Source organism: Toxoplasma gondii, chromosome VIIa, assembly GCF_000006565.2.
Source record: "Toxoplasma gondii ME49 chromosome VIIa, whole genome shotgun sequence".
Lineage (NCBI taxonomy): Eukaryota > Apicomplexa > Conoidasida > Eucoccidiorida > Sarcocystidae > Toxoplasma > Toxoplasma gondii.
In genome coordinates this window covers 650487-676374 of record NC_031474.1, presented here as the reverse complement: position 1 = coordinate 676374, position 25888 = coordinate 650487, and the positions used below count along the sequence as shown (strand labels likewise).

Genomic DNA, 25888 nt, shown 5'->3' with positions numbered 1-25888 from the left:
TGCTCCTAAAAGAAAGCACGCAATTGGACTGCTCCGTCGGTCTGCTTGTGATGCTGAAAAGCGGATGCACTGAGGATGGTAGAGACTGGCAATGTCAACCAGTAAACCCGCTAACTATCTCTGTGTACGAAGACGAACTGGAGTACTCTGGGAATTCGGGAACGAAGCGCAAAACGTATAGCACGCCCAGTTTTAGCAAATTGACATGAAGCTTGCAGTTTCGTGTTGCACTCGGTCGTTCTGCTCCGTCATTGCTTTCCCGTGATAGTCCTTTTCGATCTCAAAAAGAAAGAAGCCCCTCGCCCACTCCGCTTGTCCTGGGGCAGTGCGCACTGCCATCGCAGAAGTGTTCTAGACTCTTTATGCCCGTTTTGAAAGAATTCAGAAGCTGAGAAAAGAGCTTGAAGAGGACCGCGTTTCTTGTCTTTTATTTTCTCTTCTGTCTTCGTTTGCCGTCGCCTTATGGCTGTTCGTCAGTGTTTTGGTTTTTCCTGACACCCGCGGAGTTTCCTTTCCACGATGAACTACTGGACGTCTTGGCGACTACCACGGCCCTGCGCGAGGAAGGCGCCTCTCCAAGGTAACCCTGTTCTGCTTGGACGCCCGGGTTGTCCTTGTCGTTTATCTGACGACATTGCGTTCAAAGGCACATCAACACGGTTTTATTTCAGCTGCCCTGTCCTGACTTGCGCTGCTACGGGCAGCTCTTGCAGCGGGCCGCTGCAGTGACCACAAAGGAACCATTGCGACAGCAAGGGATCCTCAGGCTTTAAGTGTCATAATAGAAACCGAAAATGCGTTTACGAACTCAAGATGAAACTCTGTTCCTTGGAGTCGAAGAAATAAGGCAATCCGAATCCTCTTTGCGGTCAAAGACATTTGTTTTATTGGGCCAAAGCTTGTGTATTTTAGCCGCACACGCAGAAAACACAACAGCACCGTTCACCATATGAACGTGATGCCACCTAAACATCAATTTGATCCTCGTAGCGTCATGCAGCTGAGCCCAGGAGTGTCTTTCACTTCCGGGGATTAGCGGCCCTCTTGTACTGGCGTACACGTATCTATGTTTGCATACATGCATAAAAATCGATTTCTATGGCGAATCTGTGCCTATAAATGATTATCCCACCTCGTATCTAGTTCAAACGCCACTTGCCCTTCCGCGCCGAACCTGTCATAGACCTTTCATTGGAGTAGAGGGTCGTCAGAAATGGTGCAAGTGCTTACTTTTTTCCATTTGTCGTTGCTTGCTGTATTCGTGTTTCTTTGTTCATTTGCATAAGGGGGAGCAGCGATTCGGCCGAAGAAAGCGTCCCATGCACGAGGCGAAAGTGAACGAGATGAGTCAGAAACCGCAACAAGTATAAGTAGCGAAGCCTTCCTCACTCATCCACCCAGATGGGCCATGTAAGCGAGCAATGGCAAACGCCGACAAGGCAATTGCAAGGGGAATTCGGTGGAATCATGCCTTGCTTTTCTTTTCGAACGGACGCTCCAGTTGAGGTTCGTTCCCCATCCGTCCCTTTCCCGACCTCCCAACTTCCCAGAGTCTTCTAGTGCTTCACAATTAGCTCACCTGGTGTGTTGCTCGGGGCGATTTTGGGTCTTCGCTTGTCAACAGGTCTCGGCTTACCCAATTGTTGTCTTCACGTGCGCTGTCGACGTATCGCTTTGACTGGAACCATACTGCCATACTGTCCGCCGTAGAAGAATGCTAGTGCAAAAACAGACGTTCAGATGCGTTGCGTCTTTCAGCGCGTCACACTGCTACCACGTTTCTGTGTTTGAAAAACCTCTGTAGGACCTTGACGGCTGCCCGGGCATCTCTGGGAAATCAAGTTCTGCCACTTGCTGTGAAAATGCCTGCAACTTGTGTGGACCTCAACGAGTGGCTAGCTGTAAAAAGTGAGCCGGAGTGCTGATACACAAGAACACCACGCTCATTAATCTCCGAACGCCTACAACGAAGACACTGATGCATACTGAACCTTCTGAGTGTGCGTAGGTATCAACAGAAAATATAGGCAGTAGAAAAATATACGCAGCTGTCATGATTATATTCTTATGACTGCACGATGACACTTTAATTCGTCTGATCATGTCTTCATGTATGACAGTATATACATGTAGACGCAGGATTTTAGTGATGCATTCATATGCGTATCTAGAGGCATTGAGTTGCGAAGGAAAACACGAAAAAACCGCATGCAACGCAGCGTTGGAGTTTTTCTCTGTTATCAATTCGTTGTGAGTTTTCTTCCCTCAGCATTTGACGTTTTCAACGAAGTCCAGTTGGTGTGGAGTTTGGTCAAAGACCAGTGCCAGTGTCGAGGCTTCACAGCTGGAGAGTAAGACCCGTTTCAGGGAAAGGGAAGAGAGTGCCAACGGTGTACGACTACTGCAGGAGCGGAAGATGTTCCAGCACGATCGCTCTGCCCACATAGTCGCGGCCTTAAACGATACATATGCATGTATAGATGCATTTCGTGTCTTGTGCATGCTTTTAAAAAACCGTAGAGTTGTGTGTTCCTTTTCAGACATACGCTTCCCAGCGTTGATGGTGATACCAGCCATACTGCGAAGGAACACGTGAGGCTGATTTGTATACAATTGAGGAGCATCTTGCAGGATTCCAAAATTTTTGTTATTGAGCCAGGTAAGATCTTGTACACCACGTTTCGCTTCGGTATAAACGTTAAGAGCAGCAATCCGTCCTTCACCTTTTTCCGGAAAAAACTGACTGTACAGTGGTGTTGGGAACGACACCTAACGGTGTGCATGCGGCCTTTCGCTGTTTGCCTTCCGCACAGCTGGAGCTGAAGTATGCTAGGCTATTTAACATGCTGGGTATAACCATTCCTTTTTCTTCGGCGTTTCAGGCGCCGCTTTCCCGGACGACTTCTCGCAGCACGTGAGCTTCATCTTGGCTCAACTCATGCATATCTACTGCCACATCTACAGACAACATTTTGAGTATCTGGTAGAGGTGAGTGTACCTCGCCCCAAGGAGGAAAGAAAACACGTTAGTTCCTTTGTTTCTCCTTACACGAGCCTGGAATCTCTCCTGATTCATGTCGATATGTCTCTATGCATCCATCAGTATACAAAGCGAATGTAGGAAGGCGTCCAGTTCCTGAACTTTTCGGAGGTTCTTTTTTCATTTCACAATTATGTGCTTGTAAACCACCACTGCAATACGGACGGGGAGGTTCCCCCTTCTTTTGGAATCGATCTGTATTAGAGTTTTTCACATCTTCACTGTCTTATGCACGAATCGTTTGATCGGCATACCCGCATGCCCTTGCCCTCGCACTCTCGTCTGCTGTCTTTCGTCGAGGAGTCAACGAACTGCCCTCGTATGTTGGTATGGTTCTTTCCATTTCTGCCCAGACAGACACAGTGGCGTACGTAAATTGCTGCTTCAAGCACGCTCTTCTCTTTGGAAACGAATTCCATCTGATCACTGACGCAGACGTTGCTGCTGTGGCAGTAAGTTAAACCGCAGTGACAATGCCCCTTCTTCACTTGTGTCTATAGCACCTGTTGTTGCCTCCTAAGTCCACCACCCATTGCGAATCGTTACCTACACTACCTACGCCTATCTAGCATGACACGTACAGACGTATATTTTCGAAACAGGCGGTTCAGCTGGCAACAAAGTATAGGCATGAGTAACACACATGCATGCACTGTTAAGTGTGAACAGAGTTCTTAGCGGACTCGTATGATGACCGTCATCCGCATCGATAGAAATGCATATATATATATATATTGATCGAGAGTGATACATACAGCTGGAGCTGTAGTATCATGTATATTGACCGGCCCGGGGACGCGGGCATCGACTGCAGGGTGAACGGCGTCTAGTCGCCAAGTGACGCAAACAGCATGAATATTCGAACTATCGCAATGTGCCGAAATCCGACAAGAACGAGTGAGATGCAGAAGCATTACGGAAAGGAGGACGGAACAGAAATGATCAGTGAAAACCTACACAGTGTTGGAAATTGTGATGACGTCTTTTCTGCCCCTTCAGAATCTCGTGAAGATCTTCCTCAAGCAAGCCCAGAGTGAGCAGCACCGATCATGCAACGCGACGAACTGGACCTCTCTTGAGGGGTGTGGAAGCGGAAGAGATAGGGACCCTAAGTGTTCATTGTCTCCGTACCACTCGAACTGCATGCGAGAAAAAGAAGAGTTGCTTGTACCAGAAAGTCAGACAACAACATCTGCAGATGGACGCAGCGACAAAAGCCCGCGGAGCTCTCAGGCCAGTTTTTGAATCCCCTTAAATCAGAGTTTCTCTGTAGATGCGTATATACGTAGACATATGTTGACGTGCATGCAGAGGCGTAGACAGAAAGATAGTTGTATACATGCACGGATGTATGTATACATGTACATATACAGGAGCGTATGTGCATACATATGTTTACCTGTGTACCTAAGAATGCATCTTTATTGGGAGCAAGTTACTGCACGTTCATAGACACACACGTGGGCGGAGGAAGGGAAGAAACGCAGAGCGACAGACACATATACCCGAGGTCGACACATGCTCTTCCGTCCTTCCCTGACGCTGCTTTTCGATCCTCTTGTCGCCTTGTTTCCGTAAAAAACTTTTTCCTTTGGCTTGCCGTTGACTAGCGATTCGCGTCTTTTCCCTTGTCTCGCTTGGCTTTGTGCTCGCCGCTTCTCTAACTGGCACTCCTTTTTTTGTCGCCTTGACTAGGCCGCGCGCTTGTGTCGCGGTGCAGTTGACATGCAGCCGTTGCATATGCCCGACGCTGCATCGTCGAAAACCTGTGTGCTTGTTTCATTCCGCGTATACGGTACGTAAGCACCCAAACGCAGTTTTGAGCCTTCCAGACACGATCCACGCGTTTGGCGCGCCGCGCATGTCTGCGCAAGGGTGACATCTCCTTGTCTTCACACTACAGTGTCTTAGCCGTCTCCAAAACTCCTGGGGTCTAGACGGCTCGTTGAGGGGAGGAAAATTAGGGAAACCGATAGTTCATATAGAGACAAAAGTGATGCCGGCCGAAAGAAAATGACGCCAGATCGAGAGACAGGCTCTTCGCGTGTGCCTCTTCCGGACCCTGTCCTGTTCTTGTTTCTGCTATTGTCTCGCCGCTCACAGGGCAATACATATTCCAATTCGATTCTCGCGCCACTGACGATAGGGATTCACAATTCTGTAAAACATACAATAGAGGACACGGATACCACGAGGAAGAGGAACGTGGCAACCCAGCTGTCCCAAAGAGCTCCATAATTGTACCGGTATGCACACATCAACACCAATGCCGAAGTGAACTTATTAGCTCTTCGCGTTGACCGTATATATATATATATATATATATATATATAAATATATGCATACACATGCATGAAAACATATTTGCTATTCTGTGTTTTCATGTCGGAGTTCGCGCTAGCTGCGTGACCCTCCAGAGGTAGCCTCTGCAGCTGCACACCTACAAAGACATGCATTTTCCCTTTTGCCTTAATCTCAGATGTCAACTGACGGATCGGTTTCAGCTGGGTTGATGATAGAAGCACATGCCAACGAAAGGTCGATTTACACACAAAAGAAAAAATCAACTAAAGCCTTGACGGCTTCAGAGCAAAGCATATAGGAACCACATAGCGAATTCGTAGATCGCCGAAACCTAGAGATGCCGTCTACGGAATATATCCGGGCGGGGACGCTCGGCGACGAGACGTTCTCCGTGAAACAATACCCGATACAGTGATTTCGCTTCCTCGCCTTTTTCACGAGGGAACGACTGGAACCCTCAGTTACTCTGCGACGACTGGTATAAGTAGATGAAACAAATAACACACACAGGACTCATCAGTGCCGTGTTTTTTCGCAAAGGGCCAGCTGATGCGCCAAACTGAAAGTGATTTTCGCGGTTGAGGCCTCTGCTGACGCCGACGGCTTACCTCAGAATCCGGGGCTGCTCGCTCCCTACGTCCAAAACTCGGTAAATGTGGAATTGGTCGCCCTACACCAGGACACAAGAAGAGAGGAAGCACTTCAGAAAGATACCCAAACTTCTGGAATGCTTGAGAGCGGCTCCCGCTCCGACGACAGAAAAACTACGCAGACAACGGACACAGACAGATCTCTTCGCTAGCGTCTTACGGTCCGACGCTATGCAAACAAGTAGCCGAATACTGTTAATTATAGTTGTCTAATTGCGTGTGTCTCCGGTGTGCTTGAGAGCTATTCAGCGATCGGCAATTCTTTGTGAACGCGTTCGGGTCATTTTCATACACTTAGCTTGATTCTCTTTAGGTATATGCGACGCGTTAGAGGCGTATACACACATTCTATATACGTGTATGCGCATATACATACATATATATATATATATATATAGGTAGGCATGTGAGTATACTCATGTAGCGTGGAGAAAGCTTACATGTTGCTGCGCAAACTGCCACTCCTTGTGCGAGACCTCGAAGAAAGATTTGGACTGCGATGACGTCGACTTCACTTCGATGTAGATTGACTCGGGAGGCGTTGAGCTTCCCACTCTTCCGTATTTCTGTCGACAAACAGGAACACCAGAGACGAGTAAAAAGCACAAACAGAAGAATAGAGTAGCACGCTGAACAGTCACCTTCGAGTCCTGACTGAAACAAACAACGATCGAAATCAGCCCGCGCGAAGGACGCAGCACATCTTCCACGAAGACGAATTTTCTTCTTCCCATATCGGTTGTTTCTCGCAAAGCGAAGTCGGAGAGAAAGGCAAATTCCCTTCTACGCGTTCTACTTCTCTCGACCCGTTCTGTCGGTATCCAACCTCTTCTCATTCTGTGACTCTTGCTGGATTTTCTCTCGTTTCCTACCGCTTTGGCTTCTTACCGTGACGAGAATGTCGTATGGCGTCCCGCTTTCCTCGTCTTCATTCACCCACAGAACGCGGCATCTTCCGTCCTTTATTTCGTCCTTGAACTGGATTGAAAGAAACGAGAAAACGATATGCTCTCCCCTGCGCCCTGTCAAGTCTGTCTTGGAGGTGGACACGGCCTCCGAAAATGGGAGCTGACGCCGTGGTGCGGCTTCCCCTAAGCTGAGGAAAAGCAGAGCGGCAGAAAATGAAACACTCAGGCACGACTTAGCTCAGTGGTAACAAAGAAAAAGTTGAAAAAGCGAAAACGAACGGAACGGGCATCCCGCGGCGAAAAAGTCCACGGGGAGAGCCTGTCCCTGTCTGTTCAAACCTAAGCACCTGAGTAAGGATCTGCATTGCTAGCGACAGGGCTTTCACCAGGTTGTAGGCTTACAAAGAGCAGAAAAGTCAAAGACGTACCCTGGAGGCAGCTCGAGATCCTCTGCGGTGAACGCACCGACGCGGAGAGTGTCTCGAACTCCAATGTTATCCCTTCGCTCCGCTTCGCCGTTCTCTCCCTCAAGGGCTCTCTTCTGTAGACTGTCGCAACTCTGCCCTGCGTCTTCGCCGGTTCGCACCGACTCGCCTGCGCCAGCATCGTCAAGAAGCGAAATCGCTTCGGTCGTTTTGTCTCGTTCCTGTTTCAGTGCGTCGTGTTCTTTAACGCTAAGAGCCGGGTCCGTGCCCTCTGTCTCCATGCCTTCTTTGCCAAACGCGAGGAGGCCGCCAAAAATGTGGGGGACGGTCCGCCGATCGAGGTCCGTGACGAAAAACTCGTCCACAATCGACTCTTCGTTTGCGTCGTTTACTCTCTCCAGACTCGTGTCTCCTCCCATTGGATCTGCTTCCTGTCTCTGCGTTTGATAAAATTCACCATCATCTGCGTGCGCCTCTTCCTCGTTTTCGCCTTCCTCAACCGTTCGCGCCGCTCCAGCATGGGAGTTCCGCGTTCTCTTGCCTCGCTTGTCACAAGCAGTGGCGCAGCTATCATCAACACTGGGACATTTCTTTCCTCCACTCTCTTCTTCCTCTGTGCCTTTCCTGTCTGTCTCCTCGTCGTTGCCACCCTCGCCCTCTCTCGCCCGGCGCCACTGCTCGTACTCGTGGCTATCTTCTTCCCTTAGAGCTTCTCGAATCCACTCATCATTCCACAGAAAGCTGTCACTCGGTCCCGCCTTCGTCGCCGACTTCTCACGGTCCCTTAGAAGAAGAGTTTCGTCGCTCTCAAAGTCCATTGCTTCCTGGTGGAGGCTGTATAACGACGCGTAGTCGACCTCTGTCTCGCTGGCGTTGCTTCCCTCTTCTGCGCGAGCTCCTTGGCGAACCGCAGGCTTGCTGTCCTCTCGTTCGTCGCTGTTTCTCGGAAATGGCGGCTCCGAAGAGGGCTGAAACTCCGCCAGAGAGGGAAGGCCTTGCGCTGTCAGGAAACGGTCTAGCTCCTCCGCGAGGGCCGACCGCAGGTTGAGACTCTCGGCATCGGGGCCTGAAAGGTGCATGCGCTTCGATCTGCAGGTGTCACGGCCCTCGAGCTGCTTCACGAGGAGACACTGGAGCTGCACAGTGTAGCAGAGATGCAAAAAGGTCGTCAGACCTTCCAGCGCTTCGCCGCGGCGAGAAAACAGTCGGGAAAATTCGCGGAAAAACTCCGGTGGCAGGGCGACAAACCGCAACTGAAAAGGAAGCGGTGCAGGCCCCGCGCGCGCGGGAGACGCCGTGGCGGCAGGCCGTTCTGTTTGGAGCCCAACGCGCCCGTGGCTGTCTCTGTTTGGCCCTGGGTCCAATACACCATGTGCCGCCGCGGGGGTGGCGAACCACCGAAGATGCTCGGCATCCGACATCGCCAGCAGCAAGGGCAGAGAAGATGCTGTGCCCGCTTGACAAGAGAACGCGACTTCGTCCTCGTCTTCCGAATGCTCCCAGCTGTCGGAAGCTGCTCTGCAATCTCCTCGACTTTTCCCTCCTTCATTGTTTGCTTCGTCCTCGTCTTCTACGCTGCCTCGCAAACCGAGGAGGAAGGCCTTTCGCCCTTGCACACGGCTGGCGACGCCAGTGCCGCGGTGGAGGAAACGCAGCCCAAGATCTCCTGTCCCGAAGAGCTTCAGCCGTCGGAGTCTTTCGACGATTCGAGGCCTGCTACCCTCGCTGTCTCCTGCAGTTGTCGCTCCTTGCCCTTCGAATACGCTTTCTGCCTTTGCGTCTGCGCCTCCATCTGTTTTGCATGCGCGCCCCGGCCGCGTCTTGTGCGTGGTGAGGAAGCGGTAAAGGCCAGGCAGGCGTACGTAAAGGTAGCGGTGGGCGGCTGGCAGCAGCGCGCAACAAAGGAGGCGTTTCAGCGACGGAGAGAGGAAGAGCGGCAGCGCCTCGAGAGGCAGGGGCGGGGAGAACGCGTGGGGAGAGGAGGCCTGTGAGGGAGAAGCAGAACTGAGGTTCGTTTCTCCAGAGACAGCGGCGCATTCTGGAAGGAACGTAAGCGATGAAGAGAGTTGCCGGGTGCATTCAGCGTGGAAGGATCGCGCGGCAAACGCCTCGCGAAGGAAGACCATCCAAAGTGGCCGGAAAGGAAGCAGCCCGGGATTCTCACGGCTCTGCCTCCACACCGAGGGAGACGGCGACAGCGGCCAGGCGCCTGCGCGCGGTCGAGACAAAGAAGAACTGGGTTCGACTGGGATTGAGCAAAGGGCAAGAAGATCCGGAAAGAGATCCGAGAGACTCTGGTGAAGCCGGAGAACTCCCAGGCGCGCTTCCTCGCGCAGGTAGACTTTAACGTCCTGGACAGACGGTCCCGCATTTCTGGAAGAGACGCCAGAAACGGCCGAAACACCAAACAACCCCGATGGCAAGGAAGACAGAATGCGGCAGACGTTCGCCAGTTCTTCACTCTCAACAATTTGCTCGAGTGTCACAAGCGAGTTCGGAAGCCAAGCGAGGCGCCCGCGAAGGGCATCCGGTGACGCTTCTCGCTTTCCCGGTGTCTTCGCTTTGCTCTCGTCGCCGTGCCTCTCGCGTGTAAACGACGCAGCAGAGGAACGGGAGGAACAAGAGGAGGCCTTGAACAAAGAAGCAAACGCTTTCCAGATTGCGGCGTCGCGTTCAGAAGCAACCAGAGACAATCCATCGCGAGGTGCCACCCATCTCACGCTTTCTTCCAGTTCTGCCTGATCAGATTCTTGCTGTGGTTCTCTGAGCCCGTGACCGTGTTGAGAGTGCCGCCAGTCCTGTCGTTCTTTTTCGTCGCTCTCATCGGATGTGACAGCTGTCTCCTCAGCTGTCTCCTTCGAGAACGCAGGAGCAGAGACACCTCCATTTCCACCACGCGCCTGCGAAGAGTCCGCCGCCGGGACACACGTGGGGATGATCGGCAGGTCCCAAAGGAGGACCCTGAGTCTCCTCATGGTCGCCTCTTTCTCTTCTCGCCTTTGCCTGTCCTTTCTGCAGTCGCCACCCACAGCTCGTTCTCCGTTCGCCCCGGGCCGTTCCTCGCAGTCGTGCGGCGAACCTTGCTGCCTGTCTTTGATTTCTCGCTCTCTCTCTCGTGTCTTGTCCATCTCCTCGTCGCTCGAACTACAGCCCCGGTAACGCCCTGAGAGGTCCCTGGTCTCCCGCGTCCTTCTTTGCGCCTCTGCGCCACTCAGACTGAGACTCATGACCCCTCCGCGGGCGCAAGAGGCGACAGCATTCGCCGCTCTTCCGCTCGTCCCCGAAGAGACAGGAGAGACTCGGACGCGGCCTCGCTCCTGCTTGAAAACTTCGCAGGCGAAATAAAGGAGAAGGAGAGCAGCCTGAGTCATCCGGCTTTCCATGGACATGTCGGTGGGCGCGGGAACACGGGAGAGCGGAGCCAGTGACGTGGTGGAGAGAGGAAGGGAAGCGCTGGGGTCAGAAAGGCCCCAAGAAGCCGAAGCAGATTCACTCGTTGCCGAATGTTCCTCCACCAACATCATCCGACCTGCCTCTTTGAAGGTCTTGGTTTTTCTTTTTCTTTCAACTTCCGCGGATTTCCTTCCCCTCGGGCACTCCCCGCACGTGGATGTCTCCGTCTCCGAAGCGTCTTCCGCGCCCCTCTCTGCCTCGTCTTCTGGAGCCGCGAGCTTCAGCAACGCGTCCAGACAGTCTTGAAGGGGAGGGCCGACGGGCATTCCTGCAGTGTCTACGAGGAGGTGCCTGAGGGTTTGAATGGACTCCGCTCGCTCGACCTCCGCACCGAAGAGCTGAGGCAGATGGGCGACGGCCAACGGAGACGCAGAAGGCGACGCAGAGACGCAGGCAGTTGTCTCCCGCGTCTGTCCTTCGGGACGGGTCTCGCCTTCTGTCTGAGTTGCTGCGTGTCGAGCTGAATCAAGGGACAGAAGCGTTCTTGTCAAGAACACAAAGAACGAAGAAGAGGAGAAGCAGGCCTCGGAGACACCCGGCGGCCCGATCCAGTAAACGTCACTCACTCCCACCCACCGGAGACACCCTCCGGCATCTCCACACACAAAACCAGAGGCAGAGAGTGAAGAAGAAGAACAAGAAGAGGAAAAAGAAGAAGGCGAGTGAGAGACGGGAGGAAGTCGGCAAGACGAAGTAGGCGAGTGAGAAGAGATGCGACTGCACCAGGTCCCGACAGACATCTGTGGGGGCATTGATTGGTCGCGTGTGGGTCTCCATGACGACAGCAGGGCTGGCGGAAGTGGCAGAAGAAGGAAAGGCCTCTCGCCGTTGTCTCGCTGGAAGCAGGAACGAAGCAGCGCAGGCAGATCTGTGCTTTCGAGGGACCCTACCTCGGCCTCCACTGTCGCCACAGAAGTGGAAGACTCAGCGGAAACGCAAGGCCGCCGAGCTGCAGCCGCCACCTGGTCCTGCACGGTTAGGTTCCAAGACACGGTGCGAGGCCCTTTCTCCATCGCTCTGTTCGCCGCCTCTGCCAGGAACAGAAGCAGCCGCGCGACGCAGTCCAGCATCGTGGCACATGGCCAACAGAGCTCTGAAGAGCCTTTGGAAGGCGAAGTAGACTCGACGCTTCTTCCTTTGTCTCCTTGTTCCGCGAAAGCGGCTTCAGGAGGAGACGGAGCAGGCGAGACAGCAGGCAGAGAAGGATCAGTCGACGTCAGGGACCGAAGCGAGAAGTCCGGAGAAGAATGTGAGAAGCGCGGACAGCTGTCTGCTGGTGGCGTCATGGAACGCGAAAGATCCTCGTTGGACTCCACACAGGAATGCGTGAGCGCGCACCGAAGGCCTCGCGCATGCCAGAGAGAGAGGGACGGAAGCGGCGGCAACACAAACTCGGGCATCGAAGGCAAGCCCCGTACTGCACTTTCTCTCCCGTCGCTCGCGTCGACCTTCGCAACTGTGTCGTGGTTTCCAGCACGCGATACCCCTCTTGTCGACAAGGCAGCCTTCCTTCGCTCAACGACTTTCTGGATGCGTCCTGCAGTTTCGCGTCCAGAATCACACCCTCTGGGAAAGCGAGAAGAAGCGAGAAGGCCAGACAGAGCCGCACGCGTGTCCGAGGCCCCCCTCGACCCCACGAGTGTCTCCGCCGCTGCCCAGGGGCAGGAGAGACACCTACCGAGGTCGTGGAAGAGCGCCAAGGCTCCCAAGACTGTCGGACGCGTCCCTACGCCCAGAACAGCGAGGGGATGGAGAGAGGAAGAGAGCGAGAACTGCGACAGCGGGTCAGAGCAGAGAGAAGACGCGGTGGACTTCGAAAAGGGAGAAGCACACGCCAGGGGGTTCCCACAAATGTAGCCGTCTTGGCGCGAGGACAGCGAATGGTGGAAAGCAGTATTCCCCTCAGTGAGGTTTCTATTCTTCGCGTCACTCCCTCGATCCTTCTCGTTCTTCCTCTCTTCGTTTTCTGGCTCCTGTTCTTCTCGCCCTGCCCTCCGTGTCCGTATCGCCCCTGCCTTGGCTTGTTCCTCTGCCTCTTCGCCTCTGACGCGTATGTCACCCCACAGCTGCCAGCACTGCGGGTCGAGGAAACGCACGAGGTGCCCGTACACCGCGAAGACGCGGTCCGAAGGAACGTGAAGCGAAATCGGCGCCGCGAGGCCCGTGTACGTCCACCTGAGAGGCGCGAGCCCCAGTGCACACCTTGCCGGCTTTCCAGTCGTCGGTCCACATCGATGCGAAGCCTGGGCGGAGCGCCTCCGCTTTCGGTGTTCTTTCCCCTCCGTTTCCTCCTCCGAGGACGACTGATGAGACAGCGACGAGTCTGACAGGGAGGCGCTGCTCAGAGACAGCGACCTCGGCCCCGACCGTCTCCGTTTGCCCCTGTGTGGGGCGCCAGTCGCCCCGCCTCCAGTCGCACTCGGTCCTGTTGTGCCCGAAGAACGAAGACACGGCCTCTTCGAGAGCGACGCAGATCCCGGCCTCTCCAGAGTCACCGGCAGGGCGCCATGCCGCCTGGGCGACCTGCCGCTGCCTCGTCTGCGCTTCCGTGCGCGTCCCTGCAGACGCGCCTCGCGACCCTTCGCTGCCTCTTCGTCCGAGTTGCTTTCCAAACTCGAGTCGCTGTCTGTTTCTCCGTCCACGTCCATAACGACGCCGACTTCGGGCAAAAGCGCGCTGTCTGCACTTGCTTCCCCGAGACCTGCGCCGATGCCTCGCCCTCTAGCTTCGGAGGCACCCCACTCTAAGTCGCGCGCCTCCTCAAACTCGGTCGCCACAGCCGCCGTCGTCGCTTCGCACGCAGGCAGCCACGGCCGGGTGCGGAGTTGCAGAAGGAAGGTCGACGGCCACTCAGGAACAGAGAAACCGGAGGAAGGAGAAGAGGTACTTCGGTTTGCCGTGTATGCCTGGTTCTCGGTCAGAGTGTCTAGAGAAGTCGCTGCTAAAAAGGGATGAATCCGCGTTTTCCAGTGTTGTCGCACGAGGTCGGCAAGCACCAGGGCGCGGCTTCGTTCCTCTTCGGCTTGTGGCCGACTTCGAAGATCTCCTTCAGGTGTCTTGCTATCCCCATGAGAAGGCCGCGAGTCGCTACCAGCTGCATCAGGGTGTGGACGGACGTCGCAGGAGGCAGGGGAAGCCGAAACGCCACAGGGTGCGGTTCCAGACCTTCCGGGATGTGTAAGGGCGTTGCAGAGGTTCTCGAAATCGAGTGAAACAAAGTCCTTGACGAACAGTGGCGCGGCATCATTCGCTTCACGTGGTTTCCCCACACGCTCTGCCGTTCTCTTGTCCCCCTGGGCCGCGTGCTCGGTCTCTCTTCCCTCCGCCACCCTGTCAGATGTTTCCTCTTCATCTTCCATTCCTGGTGCGAGGTCAGGACGAAGACTGAGTTCACTTCGGTGCTTCGTCTGCTTCTTCGTTGATCCAGCCGCACTATTAACATCGCAGGTTGCCGACTGGCACGCGTTCCAAGCCGCCAGGAGGTCTCGCCACTCTTCAACAGTTCGACTCGCGACGAGAAGCTTGAGGATGTGCAGTGGCAAAGATCTCGGAGAGAGCTCGACGTCGTTCCTGTCTCTCTCCCCTGCTTCTGTGTGTTTCTCGCCACTCACTGTGGATGCCGTACGAGGCGAGACAGAGGGCGATGGTGAGTACCAGAAGGTCGGAGAAGAACGCACGGCCATGGTGCAGGTGTAGTCCCTCTGGGCGAAGACTTGGTCCTCGACTTGAAGCAGTCGGAGCGAAAGGAGACAGTCTGTCTCCTCTCCGGGCTTCTCTTGGCTGGTCTTCACCTCGTGCGGCACGGTGGCTTTCTGGGTCTTTCTGCTGCTGAGTTGCTTTCCCGAAGGCGGGGACGCCCATGCGAGTTCGTACACCACTCTCTGAACGCGGAGGATGTCTGCGAGGCCCAGAAAAGAGAAGAAAGCCGCCCACGTTTCGACTGGCGCGTAGTCGAGGTAGAGCGGCGAGAGCTCCACTGCATGCGAAGCAGGTAGGAGAAGGCTCGACAGCGCTCGCCGTTTCTGCTCTCCTGTGACAAGCACCGTATTTACACGCTCCCCTGACTCCCGCGTTTCTGCCCTCTGAGGCGGCGAGGATGTGATGGAGGTCGGCAGCCGCAGGCGCCAGTCGCCGAGAGAGACTCTCTCGCCTGTGGTCGTTAAAACTTGGAACGACTTCCAAATTGCCCGTTCCTGGTCGACCCCGGCTTCGTCTGTGGGGAACGGCACCGCGCTCCGTCGCCCCTGTCCCCCCCTCGGGACGTCCCCGTCCCCTGGACCGTCCCTTGCGCTCTCTGTGAAGGCAACTCCTCGTCCTGGTAACACCGGCCTGCCGCTGACCCTCCCCTTGTCTCTCTCAGGCTCTTTCTCAGCTGTTTGCTTGGCACTTCGCGAGCGCTGCTTTGACCCCACGGAGCGCAAGACCGTCCGGACGTCGTCGAGGTGGAGGGCGAGGAAGGCGAGAAGAGAGACGACTGTGGAGTTGGACAGGGTGCGTGTGGCTTCCGGATCGGAGAGAAGGGGGACGACTCGAGCGGAAACAAGCTGGAGGGAGCCGGCCTCTTGAACGCCGAGGCGGTTGAGACTGCGAAGCGCGCGAAAATGTCGCAACGCTCGCTCTTCTTCTTCCTCTTTCGCTTTCTCCGGGAAGCTGTTGGGGTGTCCTGTTTTTTTCACGAGTCCGCGGAACGGCTGAAAGACGTCTGGCGAGAGGATCCGAACCAAGTTTTCGACTGCGCGTCGCGTTCGCTGGCGCATCTCTGCTTCGCCGTTCGCTTTCTCGCCCAATTCGCACACGAGGGCCTCTCGCCTGTTCTCCTTTTCTCCGTGAGGGCCTTCCCACGCTGGCTTCGTCGGCTTCGTCTCCGGGATCGAGGGCGGCGCTGTCTCCGTCTCTGCTGCGACCCCTGAAGGCCCGTTGGCACCAGGAGACAGCACACGAGACGCCAAACTGGGTACCCCTGGATGCGGGACGAACGCCGCTGGCACATGTCCGCCGTCCTCCCCGACCAGTACGTAGAGCGGGAGGGAAGAGTCCTCCGAGGGCGCTACTGAACGAGAGAGAAAACGTCCTTCGTCCTTGCTCGCCCCAGTTGTGAGGTCGCGCCCTGCCACCCCTGGGCTTCTTCCTGAGGCGCTCCGGGACCCAGCGGCGACGCGCAAGCCTGAAGAAGTGGGGAGGAAAGGAATGCTTTTCAAGGTCTCGAAAGCAAAGTGAATCTCAGCTTTCGTGTAGTCCCCCTTCTCCACCAGCTCGTCGAGAAAGCAGAGGAATCGGCCGACCCACGGCGGCGACAAGACCTCATCTTCCCCTACCAGGGAGTGTTCTGTGACCTCGACCTGGCCCTGCGCATCGCCTCCTGGGGCGTCTGGCTTTGCGGCGGCTGGCTTCGCCCGGCCTTGACCGGCAGCGGCGCGAGAGGCGCCACTTGCAGACCCAGAGTCCCCGGTCTCTCGGTCTCCTTTGAGAGACACAGAAGCCTCGATACCGTTGTTCTGCTCACACCCTCCACTGCCCTTGGCCCGAACGTGGAAAGCAACGACGGAGCGAAGGAACTCGACAGCATCCCAGAGGGAGAAGGCACGGACACCAAGGAGGCGCAGCGCCTCGTCGCCGGTTTCTCGCAGCATCTCGGGATGGACATAAAAGAGATTCAGATGTTTCTTTAGAAGCGCGGGAGACACCAAGCGCGCTTGAAGATCGTCCGGCGTCGTGCCACACCTTGCAGACACCCCAGAGTCTACAGGCTTCCCATCTGACCCCTTTCGTGATTTCTCTCCGTTCTCGGCTTCGCAACCTCCCCCGGGCGGAGTTGTCTCGGACCCAGCTCTGTCTTCACCTTGGCACTTTGAATCTGACGTTTCAATCCACACTGGCGCTTCCTGGGAAGGCCCGCCACTCAAGGAAGAAGCCGCGGAGACTGTCCTCGCCTGGTCGAGTCTCCCAGCCTGCGTCCCCTCTTCAGAGGAAGGAGCGACGTCGAACGTCCGCGCCTGGGGGCGCTCGCCTCGCCGGCGCGGCTCCCATTGTGTGCAGAGAGCCGCTGAAGGAAGCAGCGCGAGAGTGGGCGCTGCCCACGTGAAAGGAAGAACTTCGCCGTCCCTACTAGAGCCACACCTGTCTGCGTCCTCACCAGCATCCACACAAAAGGCACCTATCGCCGCTCCATGCACCTTCTGCGAAGCCGAAGAAGGAGATGACAGAGAAGACGACGGAACCGAGGACGAAGCAGAAGACGACGAGAAAGATGCGAGCGTTGTCTGCGTGGCGGGATCGATCACCATGAGACACGGGTCGCGTCTGAGGAGGCGGAGAATATCGCGCGCCGCGGGGCCGAAGAAATCGTTCTCCTTGGCGGCGAAAAAGGGAAGGAAGCGGAGGAAGGAGACCTGGAGCGAGAAGAGAGCCGAGTGCTTGCAAAACTTCAGAGCAGCTAGAAAGGTCTCCGGCAACGCGTTCCGCAACTGCAGATTGAAGAAGGAAGAAACGACTAAGCTCTCACGGGAGGCAGTCAAATCGAACGGAGCGTGCAGAACAAAGGGGAGCCCAAAGGACCGAACTGGCAGGTAACAAAAGACTGGGCGCGACTCGGGAAGCGCCGGCAGAGGCGCTGAAACAGACGCAGACGAAGGTGAAGAAGCACATGAAGAAGAGGGAGGAGAGGATACGCAAGAGAGGCCTTCAGGCGTCGGACAGAACTCGAAGGAAGAGGGCGTTTGGAGACCGTAGAGAGGAGCGGCTGCATGGCCCGAGGGTAGAAGAGGGAACCCCAAGACGATTTCCGTTCGTCGCTTCTCCATTTCTCCCTTCTTCCGTTTCCTCACGGACCCCGCAGAGCCTGTATCGTCTTCACTTTGTGTAGGGACAAGCACCGAGAATTCACGACGTATGAGAATCCAATCTTCCTCTCGGCGCTCTTCACAGACCCTGTGTGTCGTATCTCCTTTGCTCGCCTGATTGGCTTCTGCTGTCTCGCGCTCCGGCTCACTCTTCATCTCCGCTGTCTCCATCTCCACAGTCAGAGGCATGCGCCTGCTGATCAGTCGCACGCGCTGCACGGTGTAGGCCGCGTCCTTCCCTTGGTCGGGAAGGCACAGCCTGCCTTCAGCCTCGGACGCCTCAGCCGCTCCTGCTTTCTCACTTGCTCCAGAGGAGTCGAGGGAAACGAAGCGCTTCTCAACGACCGACAGGACAGGCGGATCGCAGAGGCGCAGACAAGAACTCACGCGCGTCAGCTGCCGGAGAAAGAGGAGCTCTTCGGGACACAGACAGGCCAAACGAGCCGCCAGGCCTTCCCGCGGATCTCGCCAGCGCTCCGCTCCAACGCCCGAGAGCAGCGCGTCTTTCAAGGGCAACCACAGAACAGTTCGCCACCTCGACGCCAGGGCCGGAGAACAGCGAGAAGAACAAAGAGAAGAAGAGCTGAGAGAAGACAGAGAAGACGAAGTAACAGAAGAGGAGGAAGACGGGGCGATCTGGAAGAATGAAGAAGCGACTGAGATGTTGAAGTCATTGTCATCGAGACCCGACGGTTCTTTAAGGGAAGAGCCACTGCCTTCGGAGTCTTGGGCGACGCCGCCTGGAGGTTGGACGACGAGGTGGGACAAGGCGGAGGACCCTGGCAAGATGAAGAGCCGAGCTCGTGGACAAGTTCCCGCGAATGCTGATCCAATGCCCGACACCCAAATCGCGGATGCGAGAGCGGCAGCAGGCAGGTAGAAGGTCGCCTCCGGTGGCTCGAGCCAGTGAGGCAGAACGAATCCAAGACCGGTGGGGTCGGATGCTTCAAATTTGAAGGCAAATCCCTGGGAGAAGAGGTGAGGCCGATCTGAGATGGAGAACACGGACTTGAAGCCTAAACCAAATCTCCCAATCTTCCTCACGTTTTCTTTCTCCCCGTCGTCTTCTGCTCCTGCCTCGGCGCTCATTTCCGCCTTGCGCGCGCCCTCGCGCTTCTCCTTGGTGCTTCTCGCCACGTCACAGAGCGCTCGGACATCCTTCTCGGTGAAGCCGTTCTCGTTGTTGAAGGCCGCCAGGCCTTGGGGAGTGATCTCGAAATGCAGCCAAGGCTCTAAACGTGTGAGAGGACGTCCTGGAGCGCTCGGCGCGTCGAGGTCGCCATTCGCCTTCAGTTTACTCTGCGTCTGCAACTCGCTGTAGTTGTTGTCGTCTGCGTTCTGAAGGAGTTCCATCTGAAGGTGCGAGTCTGCTGTGTACAGACCGCGAGAGAGGCGATCCAGAGCACGCGTTAGCCTCTGTCTCTGACGCAGAAGAACGTCCTCAACCAGCGCGTTGGTCTCTCTCTCCTTTCGCCTGGCTTCTCGTTCTTCAGGACTCAGATGGGCTCCTTCGGAAGCACAGTCTGAGTGCCTCGTGTCTCCAATCGAACCGGCAGCTGCACCAGACAGCTGCAAACCGACCCCAAACTCCTCTCGTCGAATCGCCTCGATGATGGCTCGCTGCCGGGCGTACAGACACGTAGATTGGTTGTCTTCCCCGTCGCGTTTGAGTTCCCTTTTCTCGCATATATGAGGGACGCCCTCCAAGGACAACCTCTGAGCTTCTCCTGCCTCGCTCGCACCTTCCTCCGCTTTGCCAGACCCGTGGGCCTCCCGCGAAAGCGAGACCGCCCCTCGTAGCGCGACTGTCATCTCCAGTCGAGTCTCGTTTCCCTCCTCTCCTACGGATTTTCCTTCCTCACGCTTCGCCCCTGCTCGCCTTGGCCTCCGGAGATGCAGCAGAGGCTGTGAAAGGAGAAACTCTTCTTCCTCCGAACTCGACCGACGCCCACCGAGTCCCAGCGCCTCGCCATGAGCTTCAAACGTCGGAGAACGCGGAGACAAAAGCGCCTCATGAGGCGCCTGGGCAGGCGCACCGTGGACTGCCTGCAAGTCTGGAGAGGCGCGACCTGACTCGGGACCGGCAGAGACCTTGGGTTCCGCCGGCGCCAAGTGGCTGCTGGTTTGTCTCTCTCCTGCATGCAGTCCAGGCGCGCTCGAGAGACCTGTCACTGCTCCGACAGAAAGCATTTCCGCGATCCTCCCCTCAGAGCCTGGAGCCTTAGGCGATTCGAGTTGAGTCCACACATGTCTCTCCAGAAGCGTTTTTTGGAGTCCGTCGCCTCGCTTGACCTCGCCCTCTGTCTCGCACAGTGCGGCCTGCTCTGCAGTTAGCACATCCCGGCAGAGGGCAAGGACCTTTTCGAGAGCGGCGCTTTGCGCCTGCGACAGGTGGAGGTTCTCCCTGGCCTCTCCACACCCCGCAGACATGCGAGAGGGCGACTCAGATGAAGCAGACGAACCTGGACACCGAGGAGCCGAAGTTGCAGGCACGAAAGGGGGAAGAGCCAAAGAAGGAGACAACGAAGATGAAGGAAGAGCTGCGTGAGAAGCTGAGGATGTTGCAGTCGGAGCTAAGCAATTCGAGAACCACGAATCATACGCGAAGCGTTCCATTTCCTGGAGGAGATGTCTCCGCCCCACACGCGCAGCGAGCGGAGACACCACCGTTTCGATTCCCTGTATCCAGGAAAAGACTGGAAGCGAGAGAAGAAAGTGCCCAACAAAGGCAGCAACGGTCTGGACGTCGCTCTGATCTTGTTTGTTTTCTGCGTTTCTCTCTTCCGATGCAGAGTTGAGGTCTCCCCAGAAGTGACGCTGAATTTGAGAACGAAGAGCGGTGTCTCCGCTGATTGCGCGGACAGTAGAGGCGGCGCAAGCTGGCCGCGTCGTGCGTTCCAAGCACAGCAGTGACAAAAAGGAGACAGCTGTCTCCCTGCCGCACCGGCGCCCTATACTCTGGAGAAGCGCGGCGACGGTGGCCTGCAGGCCTGCCTGGGGCAAGTCGGTCCCGTCCGCAGGGCTCCATGTAGGCGGCGAAGAAAACGAGGAAGCACCGTTGTGTCGCGGAAGTCGGACGAGAGTCTGAGGATTCAGAAGAAGGAAGAAGGACGACGTGGCGAGGGTGCAGAAAGAAGAATCTGGGTACGCTGGCGAGGATGCAGCGAGAGGCAGATGAAGGTGGCGTCGCAGAAACGAGAGCAGCGAGCCATGATGGGGCGCAAAGGTCGCCTCCCAGCTCAAGAAAAAATTCAAGTCTACGAGTGGAGGAGCCGTCGCTATCAACCAGACAATTTGCTCGGGAGCGAGGTCTGCCCCCAAGCTCGACGGAGCGACAGCAGCCGCCGAGGGCAGCGTCGAGGCGAGACAGCTGAGAACATCACTGTCAGGAGTCGGAGACGCGATAGAAACGTCCCCGACCTGTGGGATGGCCCCGAGTGAGGACAGAGACAGGAGAGACACAGCTGGGAGGACGGAAGCACCGTAGAGATCTCTGAGTCGAGCTTGGCCTTCAACCGACAAGCTCGGCGTTTCATGGTCTCCAGCTTCGTCCTCTGACGAGTCCGCGTCGCTTGCGCTGTCCTCTCCAAGAGACACAGGGCTAAGGCCGAGTGTTTTGCGGCCTAGGGCAGCGACTCGCGCAGCCTGTCGCAGCGACGGAAGCCACAGGCGCCACGAGGCGTGAGAAGGCCGAGGAGAAGGGTAAGATGCGAAAGAAGGAAGAGTCGCTCCGGAAAAATGAAGTTCACACAGACGCCGGTACACTCCGAGGCGATCGTGTTTGGAAGGCGGTGCATCCGTGGGCCTCAAGGGAGATCGGGAAGAGGCCGACGAAGCCGCGTTCGCCTCATGCCCAGAGGCTTCCACTTCGGGAGTTTCTGTGAACAGAGCAGGGAACGCCTCGGCCAGAAAAAAGGTGAGAATTGCGGTTTCATCGCTAACGTGGACCTGCCTCCTTTCTTCGTCCTCTATCGCCTCCCGAGACAACGCCTTCGCCTCGCTGAAGCGTCCAGACTCGCCCCCTTCCCCGCCGCTCTCACTGTTACTTCCGGTCCAGCTTCTGTTCCGCTGCTCTCCCAATCTCTTCAATCCTTCTTCCGCAGACTCGACCTCCAGACCACTGTCGCTGTCGTCTGTTACTCCACGTCTTCGCCCTGTTCGTCCTATGCCTTTCTCGCCGTTGCCTGCTGGTCTCTCCGCACCGGCCAACGCAGTGCCAAGAGCTTCTATCGCCTCCGGAAGAGACAGGAGACACTTTAAGAAGCTCCCTTGCCCCTCTGTTTCTCGCCTGGGAACTCCCGGGGCAGGCGACTCTCTATCTCGCGTTTCTGCGCTTTCTGTCTCCTCTTCATTATCCTGTTGGAACGAAGCCCCTCGCTTCGCCACGACGCGTGTTTCCAGTGCAGCTAGGCACTCCACGATGTCTCTCAGTCTGTCTCCAGCTTGTCTCCTTCTGCCGCGCTGCGGTCGAGGCGCGGTTCTCTCGCCTTCCTCGCCCGGCTCTGTCTCTCTCACAGCCGTCTCCAAGGCCCCGTCGACGCTCCACGAAAAGCCGCTCTTCCTCTCGTTTCGCATTTTCTGGATTTCGCTCAAAATCGAAAGAAGCAGATCCTGTTTCTCGGCTTCTCCAGAGGTCCCGCAAGGGACAGACCCAGGCGTCGGCGCCTGAACAGTGGCCTTCTTCGCTTCACTGCCCCGGTCGGCCCAACCGGCAGGGACCGAGGAACAAAAGAAGTCTTCTCGCTTCTTGCCGCTCCCAACTCCGCCCTCCAGTGGCGACAGATCGCCGCGCTCGTATCTCTCAAGAGTCGTTGGAGCCTCTCCTTCCTTCCTGGCGGTCGCAGCGCATGCCCGGTCCGTCCACTCCAAACTCCCGTCTTCTCCTCCTGCCTCCGCGTCGTCCCTTCCCTTACGAACATACTCCGTTGAGGCGCCACAGAAGATAAGAGAAAGCAGCCGGCTTGCGTCCGCAGGTGTAAGGCCTTTTCCTTTCCCTTTGGTCAGCGAAACAGCCGACGCACTTGACGACGAGAACGGGGACGCGGCAGAGTCGGCGTCTTGGCCTTCCGGGGATGGTTGTGTCTCCTCGGACTCTTCAGCCGCCTCGTCCTTGTCGCACGCCTCCCTGCACCCTTTGTCCGTGGTCTGCGCTTCCGCGGGAGTCAAGACCTCCCCACTTCGAGCATCCCGGGCAGTCTCCAGAGCCAGCGTTTGCAGAAACCTCCCCAGACACAGAAGCGGGGGCGACGCCGACGGCGCGAGAGTCGAAGAGGACAAACCGGAGGTTGGGTCCAGCTGCGGCTCCCGTTTCAGCGACTTCTGTAGTCGAGTCTGAACGGCCTGCTCAAACTGGCACCAGAGCGCCAGCCGCGAGGACCAGGAGCCTGAAGTGGAGGGGGGCAGAAGTGAGGCGCCGGCCTCGACCTCCAGAGTCCCAGCTGTCGCCTCCGATCCCGGCCTTTCCGCCTCGCCTCGTGTCACCGCTTCACCCTCCGCAGACGCCACAGTCCCTGTCTCCTGTGACTGCACCTCCGAGAGCGCATACAGGGATGCCGCAGAGGAAGATGCAAGGAGTTTCCTAGCCGCCTTGGCGACCGCTCGCGCGAGCTGAGAGTCCCAGGTGTCTGGTCGTCGGGCGTCGTTCCCTTTCAACCGCTCCGTCGCCTTTTTTCCTCTCTTTCTCCGGGAATCCCCGGACGCGGCCTCGCCCTCCCCACTCAGAGACTCGACGCTCGACGCACTCCTCGCAGTCTCTGAATCTTCACCTGCAGGCGAGTCGGACGTGGAAAGCGACCCTTCGTTCTCTTGCCTGTCGCCTTCGCGTTCCTCGCCGTCCTTCTTCGGCGTCTCTTCTTCAACCTCGTCGTCGCTGTTCTCACTCCCTCTGGCCTTCTCCCTCTCCTTCGCCCTCTGAACCGTGGAGGGGAGGGGGGGCAGCGTCCCTTGGGCGCGCTGGTAGAATCTGAGGAGGAGGCCGACGGCGGCGCGAACTGCGGCCTCGGCGACTTCCTCCGGCGAGTGGCGCCGAGAGAAATGCGAGCGGACAAACTTTAGGATCGCCTCGAAAGAGACCGTGTCGCTGCGAGAAGACGAGAGCGCGACGAACGACATGTTTCGGTCTGCGAAAGGATTCAGAAACCTAAGCTTCATCAGAGTCATCAAGGCGAATTGAAGCCGATCCTGCGAAGAGCCCGCAAGCGCCACCGCGGTCAAATGCGAACAGGGCGGCTCGTGGTTTGGGCAGCTGCACTCGCAGACGGCCAGGTCCACGAAGCGGCAATTGGAACTGCAGGGAGGAAATGCATGCAGAGGAGAACCTCAAGAGACCGTGGAAGGGTGATCTAAACCAGCAGTCCAGCGCTTCATATAGACTCCACAGGGAAGAAAAAAAAGGCGGAAGCAAGAGAAGGAAACGAAGATAAATGGAGAGAACACGGTGTAAAGTGATGAAGGACGAAAACCGAGAGGAGACAGAGAGATGGCGAGGGAAGGGAGAGAAAGGGAGGGAAAAGGATGAACGACGACGCACAGAAAAGAGTGAGGGGCAAGGGTGAGAATGGAAGAAAAGAAGAGAAACACAAACATGAGAGGAAAGCAATCGAGCACAAGGGGGGGAACGGTCAACACCGGGAACAGAGACAGGAGTGTGCCGGCATTCTGCACAAAGACAGTGAGCTGATGTCGAGAGAACGACATCGTAGTATGACCGCCAGCCCTCTGCAATCCGTGCGGGGAAACTCAACAACACAGTTGCTGACGACGCGAAGAAGGATTCCCCTGCACAAGCACCATGCGTTTCAACATGCAGCTGCAGAGAGGAAGCGCCAAGGCCCTCCTGCAGAGCTGCGGAGACGCAGAAAGAAGGGCACAGAACGGACGGCTCCCGCGAATTAGATCAATACGAAAAATCAATGGGAGCTCGAACTGACTCCACACCTGCATCTACGTAGATCTGTATCGATCTCTTTAAACATGGATATATGTATATGTGGTACTCTTTGTCCAGAAACAGTGGAGTGTTTGCGTAGGTCGACAGAGAGCAGCTGCAGCAAGACAGAGATCGACATGGACAGGGGCGCGGAGAAATTCCTCATTCTCGGGAGGGCAGTCCGTTCGTGGACAAGAGCCTCACATCGACGACGCGTTACCTGTCTGAGTAGACGACGAAGGTCATTTCGTCTTCTTCGGTTGCACGGACTCCGTCCTCCATTTCAGCGATTTTTTGTGCCTTGCTGAGGACGCCTTGGTGCAGGCGTTTTCGAGCAAGAGATCTGAATTCGTGGACGCCTTCCCACCTGAGTTCTCCAGACTGAAGCAGCCAGTGACTTCGGTGTACAGCCGCAACCTTCTCTGATTCTCTTCTCTCGCCGAGAGCCTGATGGGAATGATGGGAACTTGTTCGCTCACCTCGACCTCGGCCGCCGCCCTGACTTCTGTTGCCTCGAAACCTCTCCTTTGTCTGTCCTGACTCTTCGTCGCTGTCATCGACCACGACGACTTCTTTCTCCGCTCCTGGCGAGGGGTCTTTCTCCCCGTCTCGCGCGCGCGGACCACCGGGCCGAAGAGGACATCCTGCAGTCCTAGAGGGCGGGGCGCCCACCAGCCGGCCAGGCGCCTGCGTCGTACGCGCCTCGCGACGTTTCTCAGACTCGAGAAACGCAGAGACTGTCGCCACGAGGGCGGTGGCTCGAGTGCTGCTCTCTCCGCCTCCCCGTGGACTTCGAGAACGAGAAACCGGAGGAGGGGGGCGCGGTGGGGAAGAAGTCGCAGGCGGCATGCCTGCCTCCGGCTGTTTCCGTGCTCCGAGTGACGCGGGAAGAGCGAAGGTCTGAGACGCTGCCGTCCCTGGAGAAGACGAACAGGAGGGTGTGTGAGAAGCGTACCTCGGAGGCGCAGGAGAGCAGTGAGAGGACGGAGGCGAAGGGATAGAGATAGAGGAAGCGCCGCTGCACTCGCTTACGTTAGGCAGAACAGGGAAGGTATTCTGGCCGGGCCGAGGGCCGCGCGGCGGCCGCCCGCGCTGCAGTCCCCAGTGGTAGTGATGGTGATGGTGCCGCGCGAGGTGAGGATGTCTCGGCTGAGAAAGGTGAATTGTGGGTGGAAAACCGGAAGAATGTGGATGGCTTTGACCGAATCCCTCCCGAGGCGGAGGCGGCTGCGCAGCGTAACTTTGTGGGGCTGGAGGACGTGGTCCTCCAAAGGCTTGTCCTTGCGGTGGGTGTGACATAGCTGCGACGAATTAAGAAGACGCAAAAAACGCAACGGCGGA

At 56.7% G+C, this 25888-nt stretch overlaps 2 protein-coding genes across 2 annotated transcripts; one reads left to right on the top strand and one right to left on the bottom strand.

Moving 5' to 3' along the window:
* The first annotated feature begins 343 nt into the window (after positions 1–343).
* TGME49_304730 (Mob1/phocein family protein) lies at positions 344–6014 on the top strand. The gene is made up of 8 exons (XM_002371857.2): positions 344–580; positions 1287–1410; positions 1805–1908; positions 2270–2351; positions 2541–2659; positions 2883–2989; positions 3394–3492; positions 4040–6014. The coding sequence occupies exons 1-8, from the start codon at positions 520–522 to the stop codon at positions 4283–4285; spliced, it is 942 nt and encodes a 313-aa protein (XP_002371898.1). The 5' UTR covers positions 344–519; the 3' UTR covers positions 4286–6014.
* Positions 4327–25846, bottom strand: TGME49_304720 (hypothetical protein; the record flags this gene model as incomplete). The annotated part of the gene is made up of 6 exons (XM_002371856.1): positions 4327–5198; positions 5953–6014; positions 6435–6560; positions 6883–7090; positions 7331–23905; positions 24768–25846. The coding sequence occupies 6 exons, from the start codon at positions 25844–25846 to the stop codon at positions 5138–5140; spliced, it is 18111 nt and encodes a 6036-aa protein (XP_002371897.1). The 3' UTR covers positions 4327–5137.
* Positions 25847–25888: the final 42 nt, after the last annotated feature.

Excerpts from the sequence above, each read along its gene's own strand:
- TGME49_304730 (XM_002371857.2), top strand. The coding sequence starts at position 520 with ATGAACTACTGGACGTCTTGGCGACTACCACGGCCCTGCGCGAGGAAG. Across the intron at positions 2,352-2,540 it reads CGAGGCTTCACAGCTGGAGA|ACATACGCTTCCCAGCGTTG; the intron begins GTAAGACCCGTT and ends GTTCCTTTTCAG. Across the intron at positions 2,990-3,393 it reads ATTTTGAGTATCTGGTAGAG|ACAGACACAGTGGCGTACGT; the intron begins GTGAGTGTACCT and ends ATTTCTGCCCAG.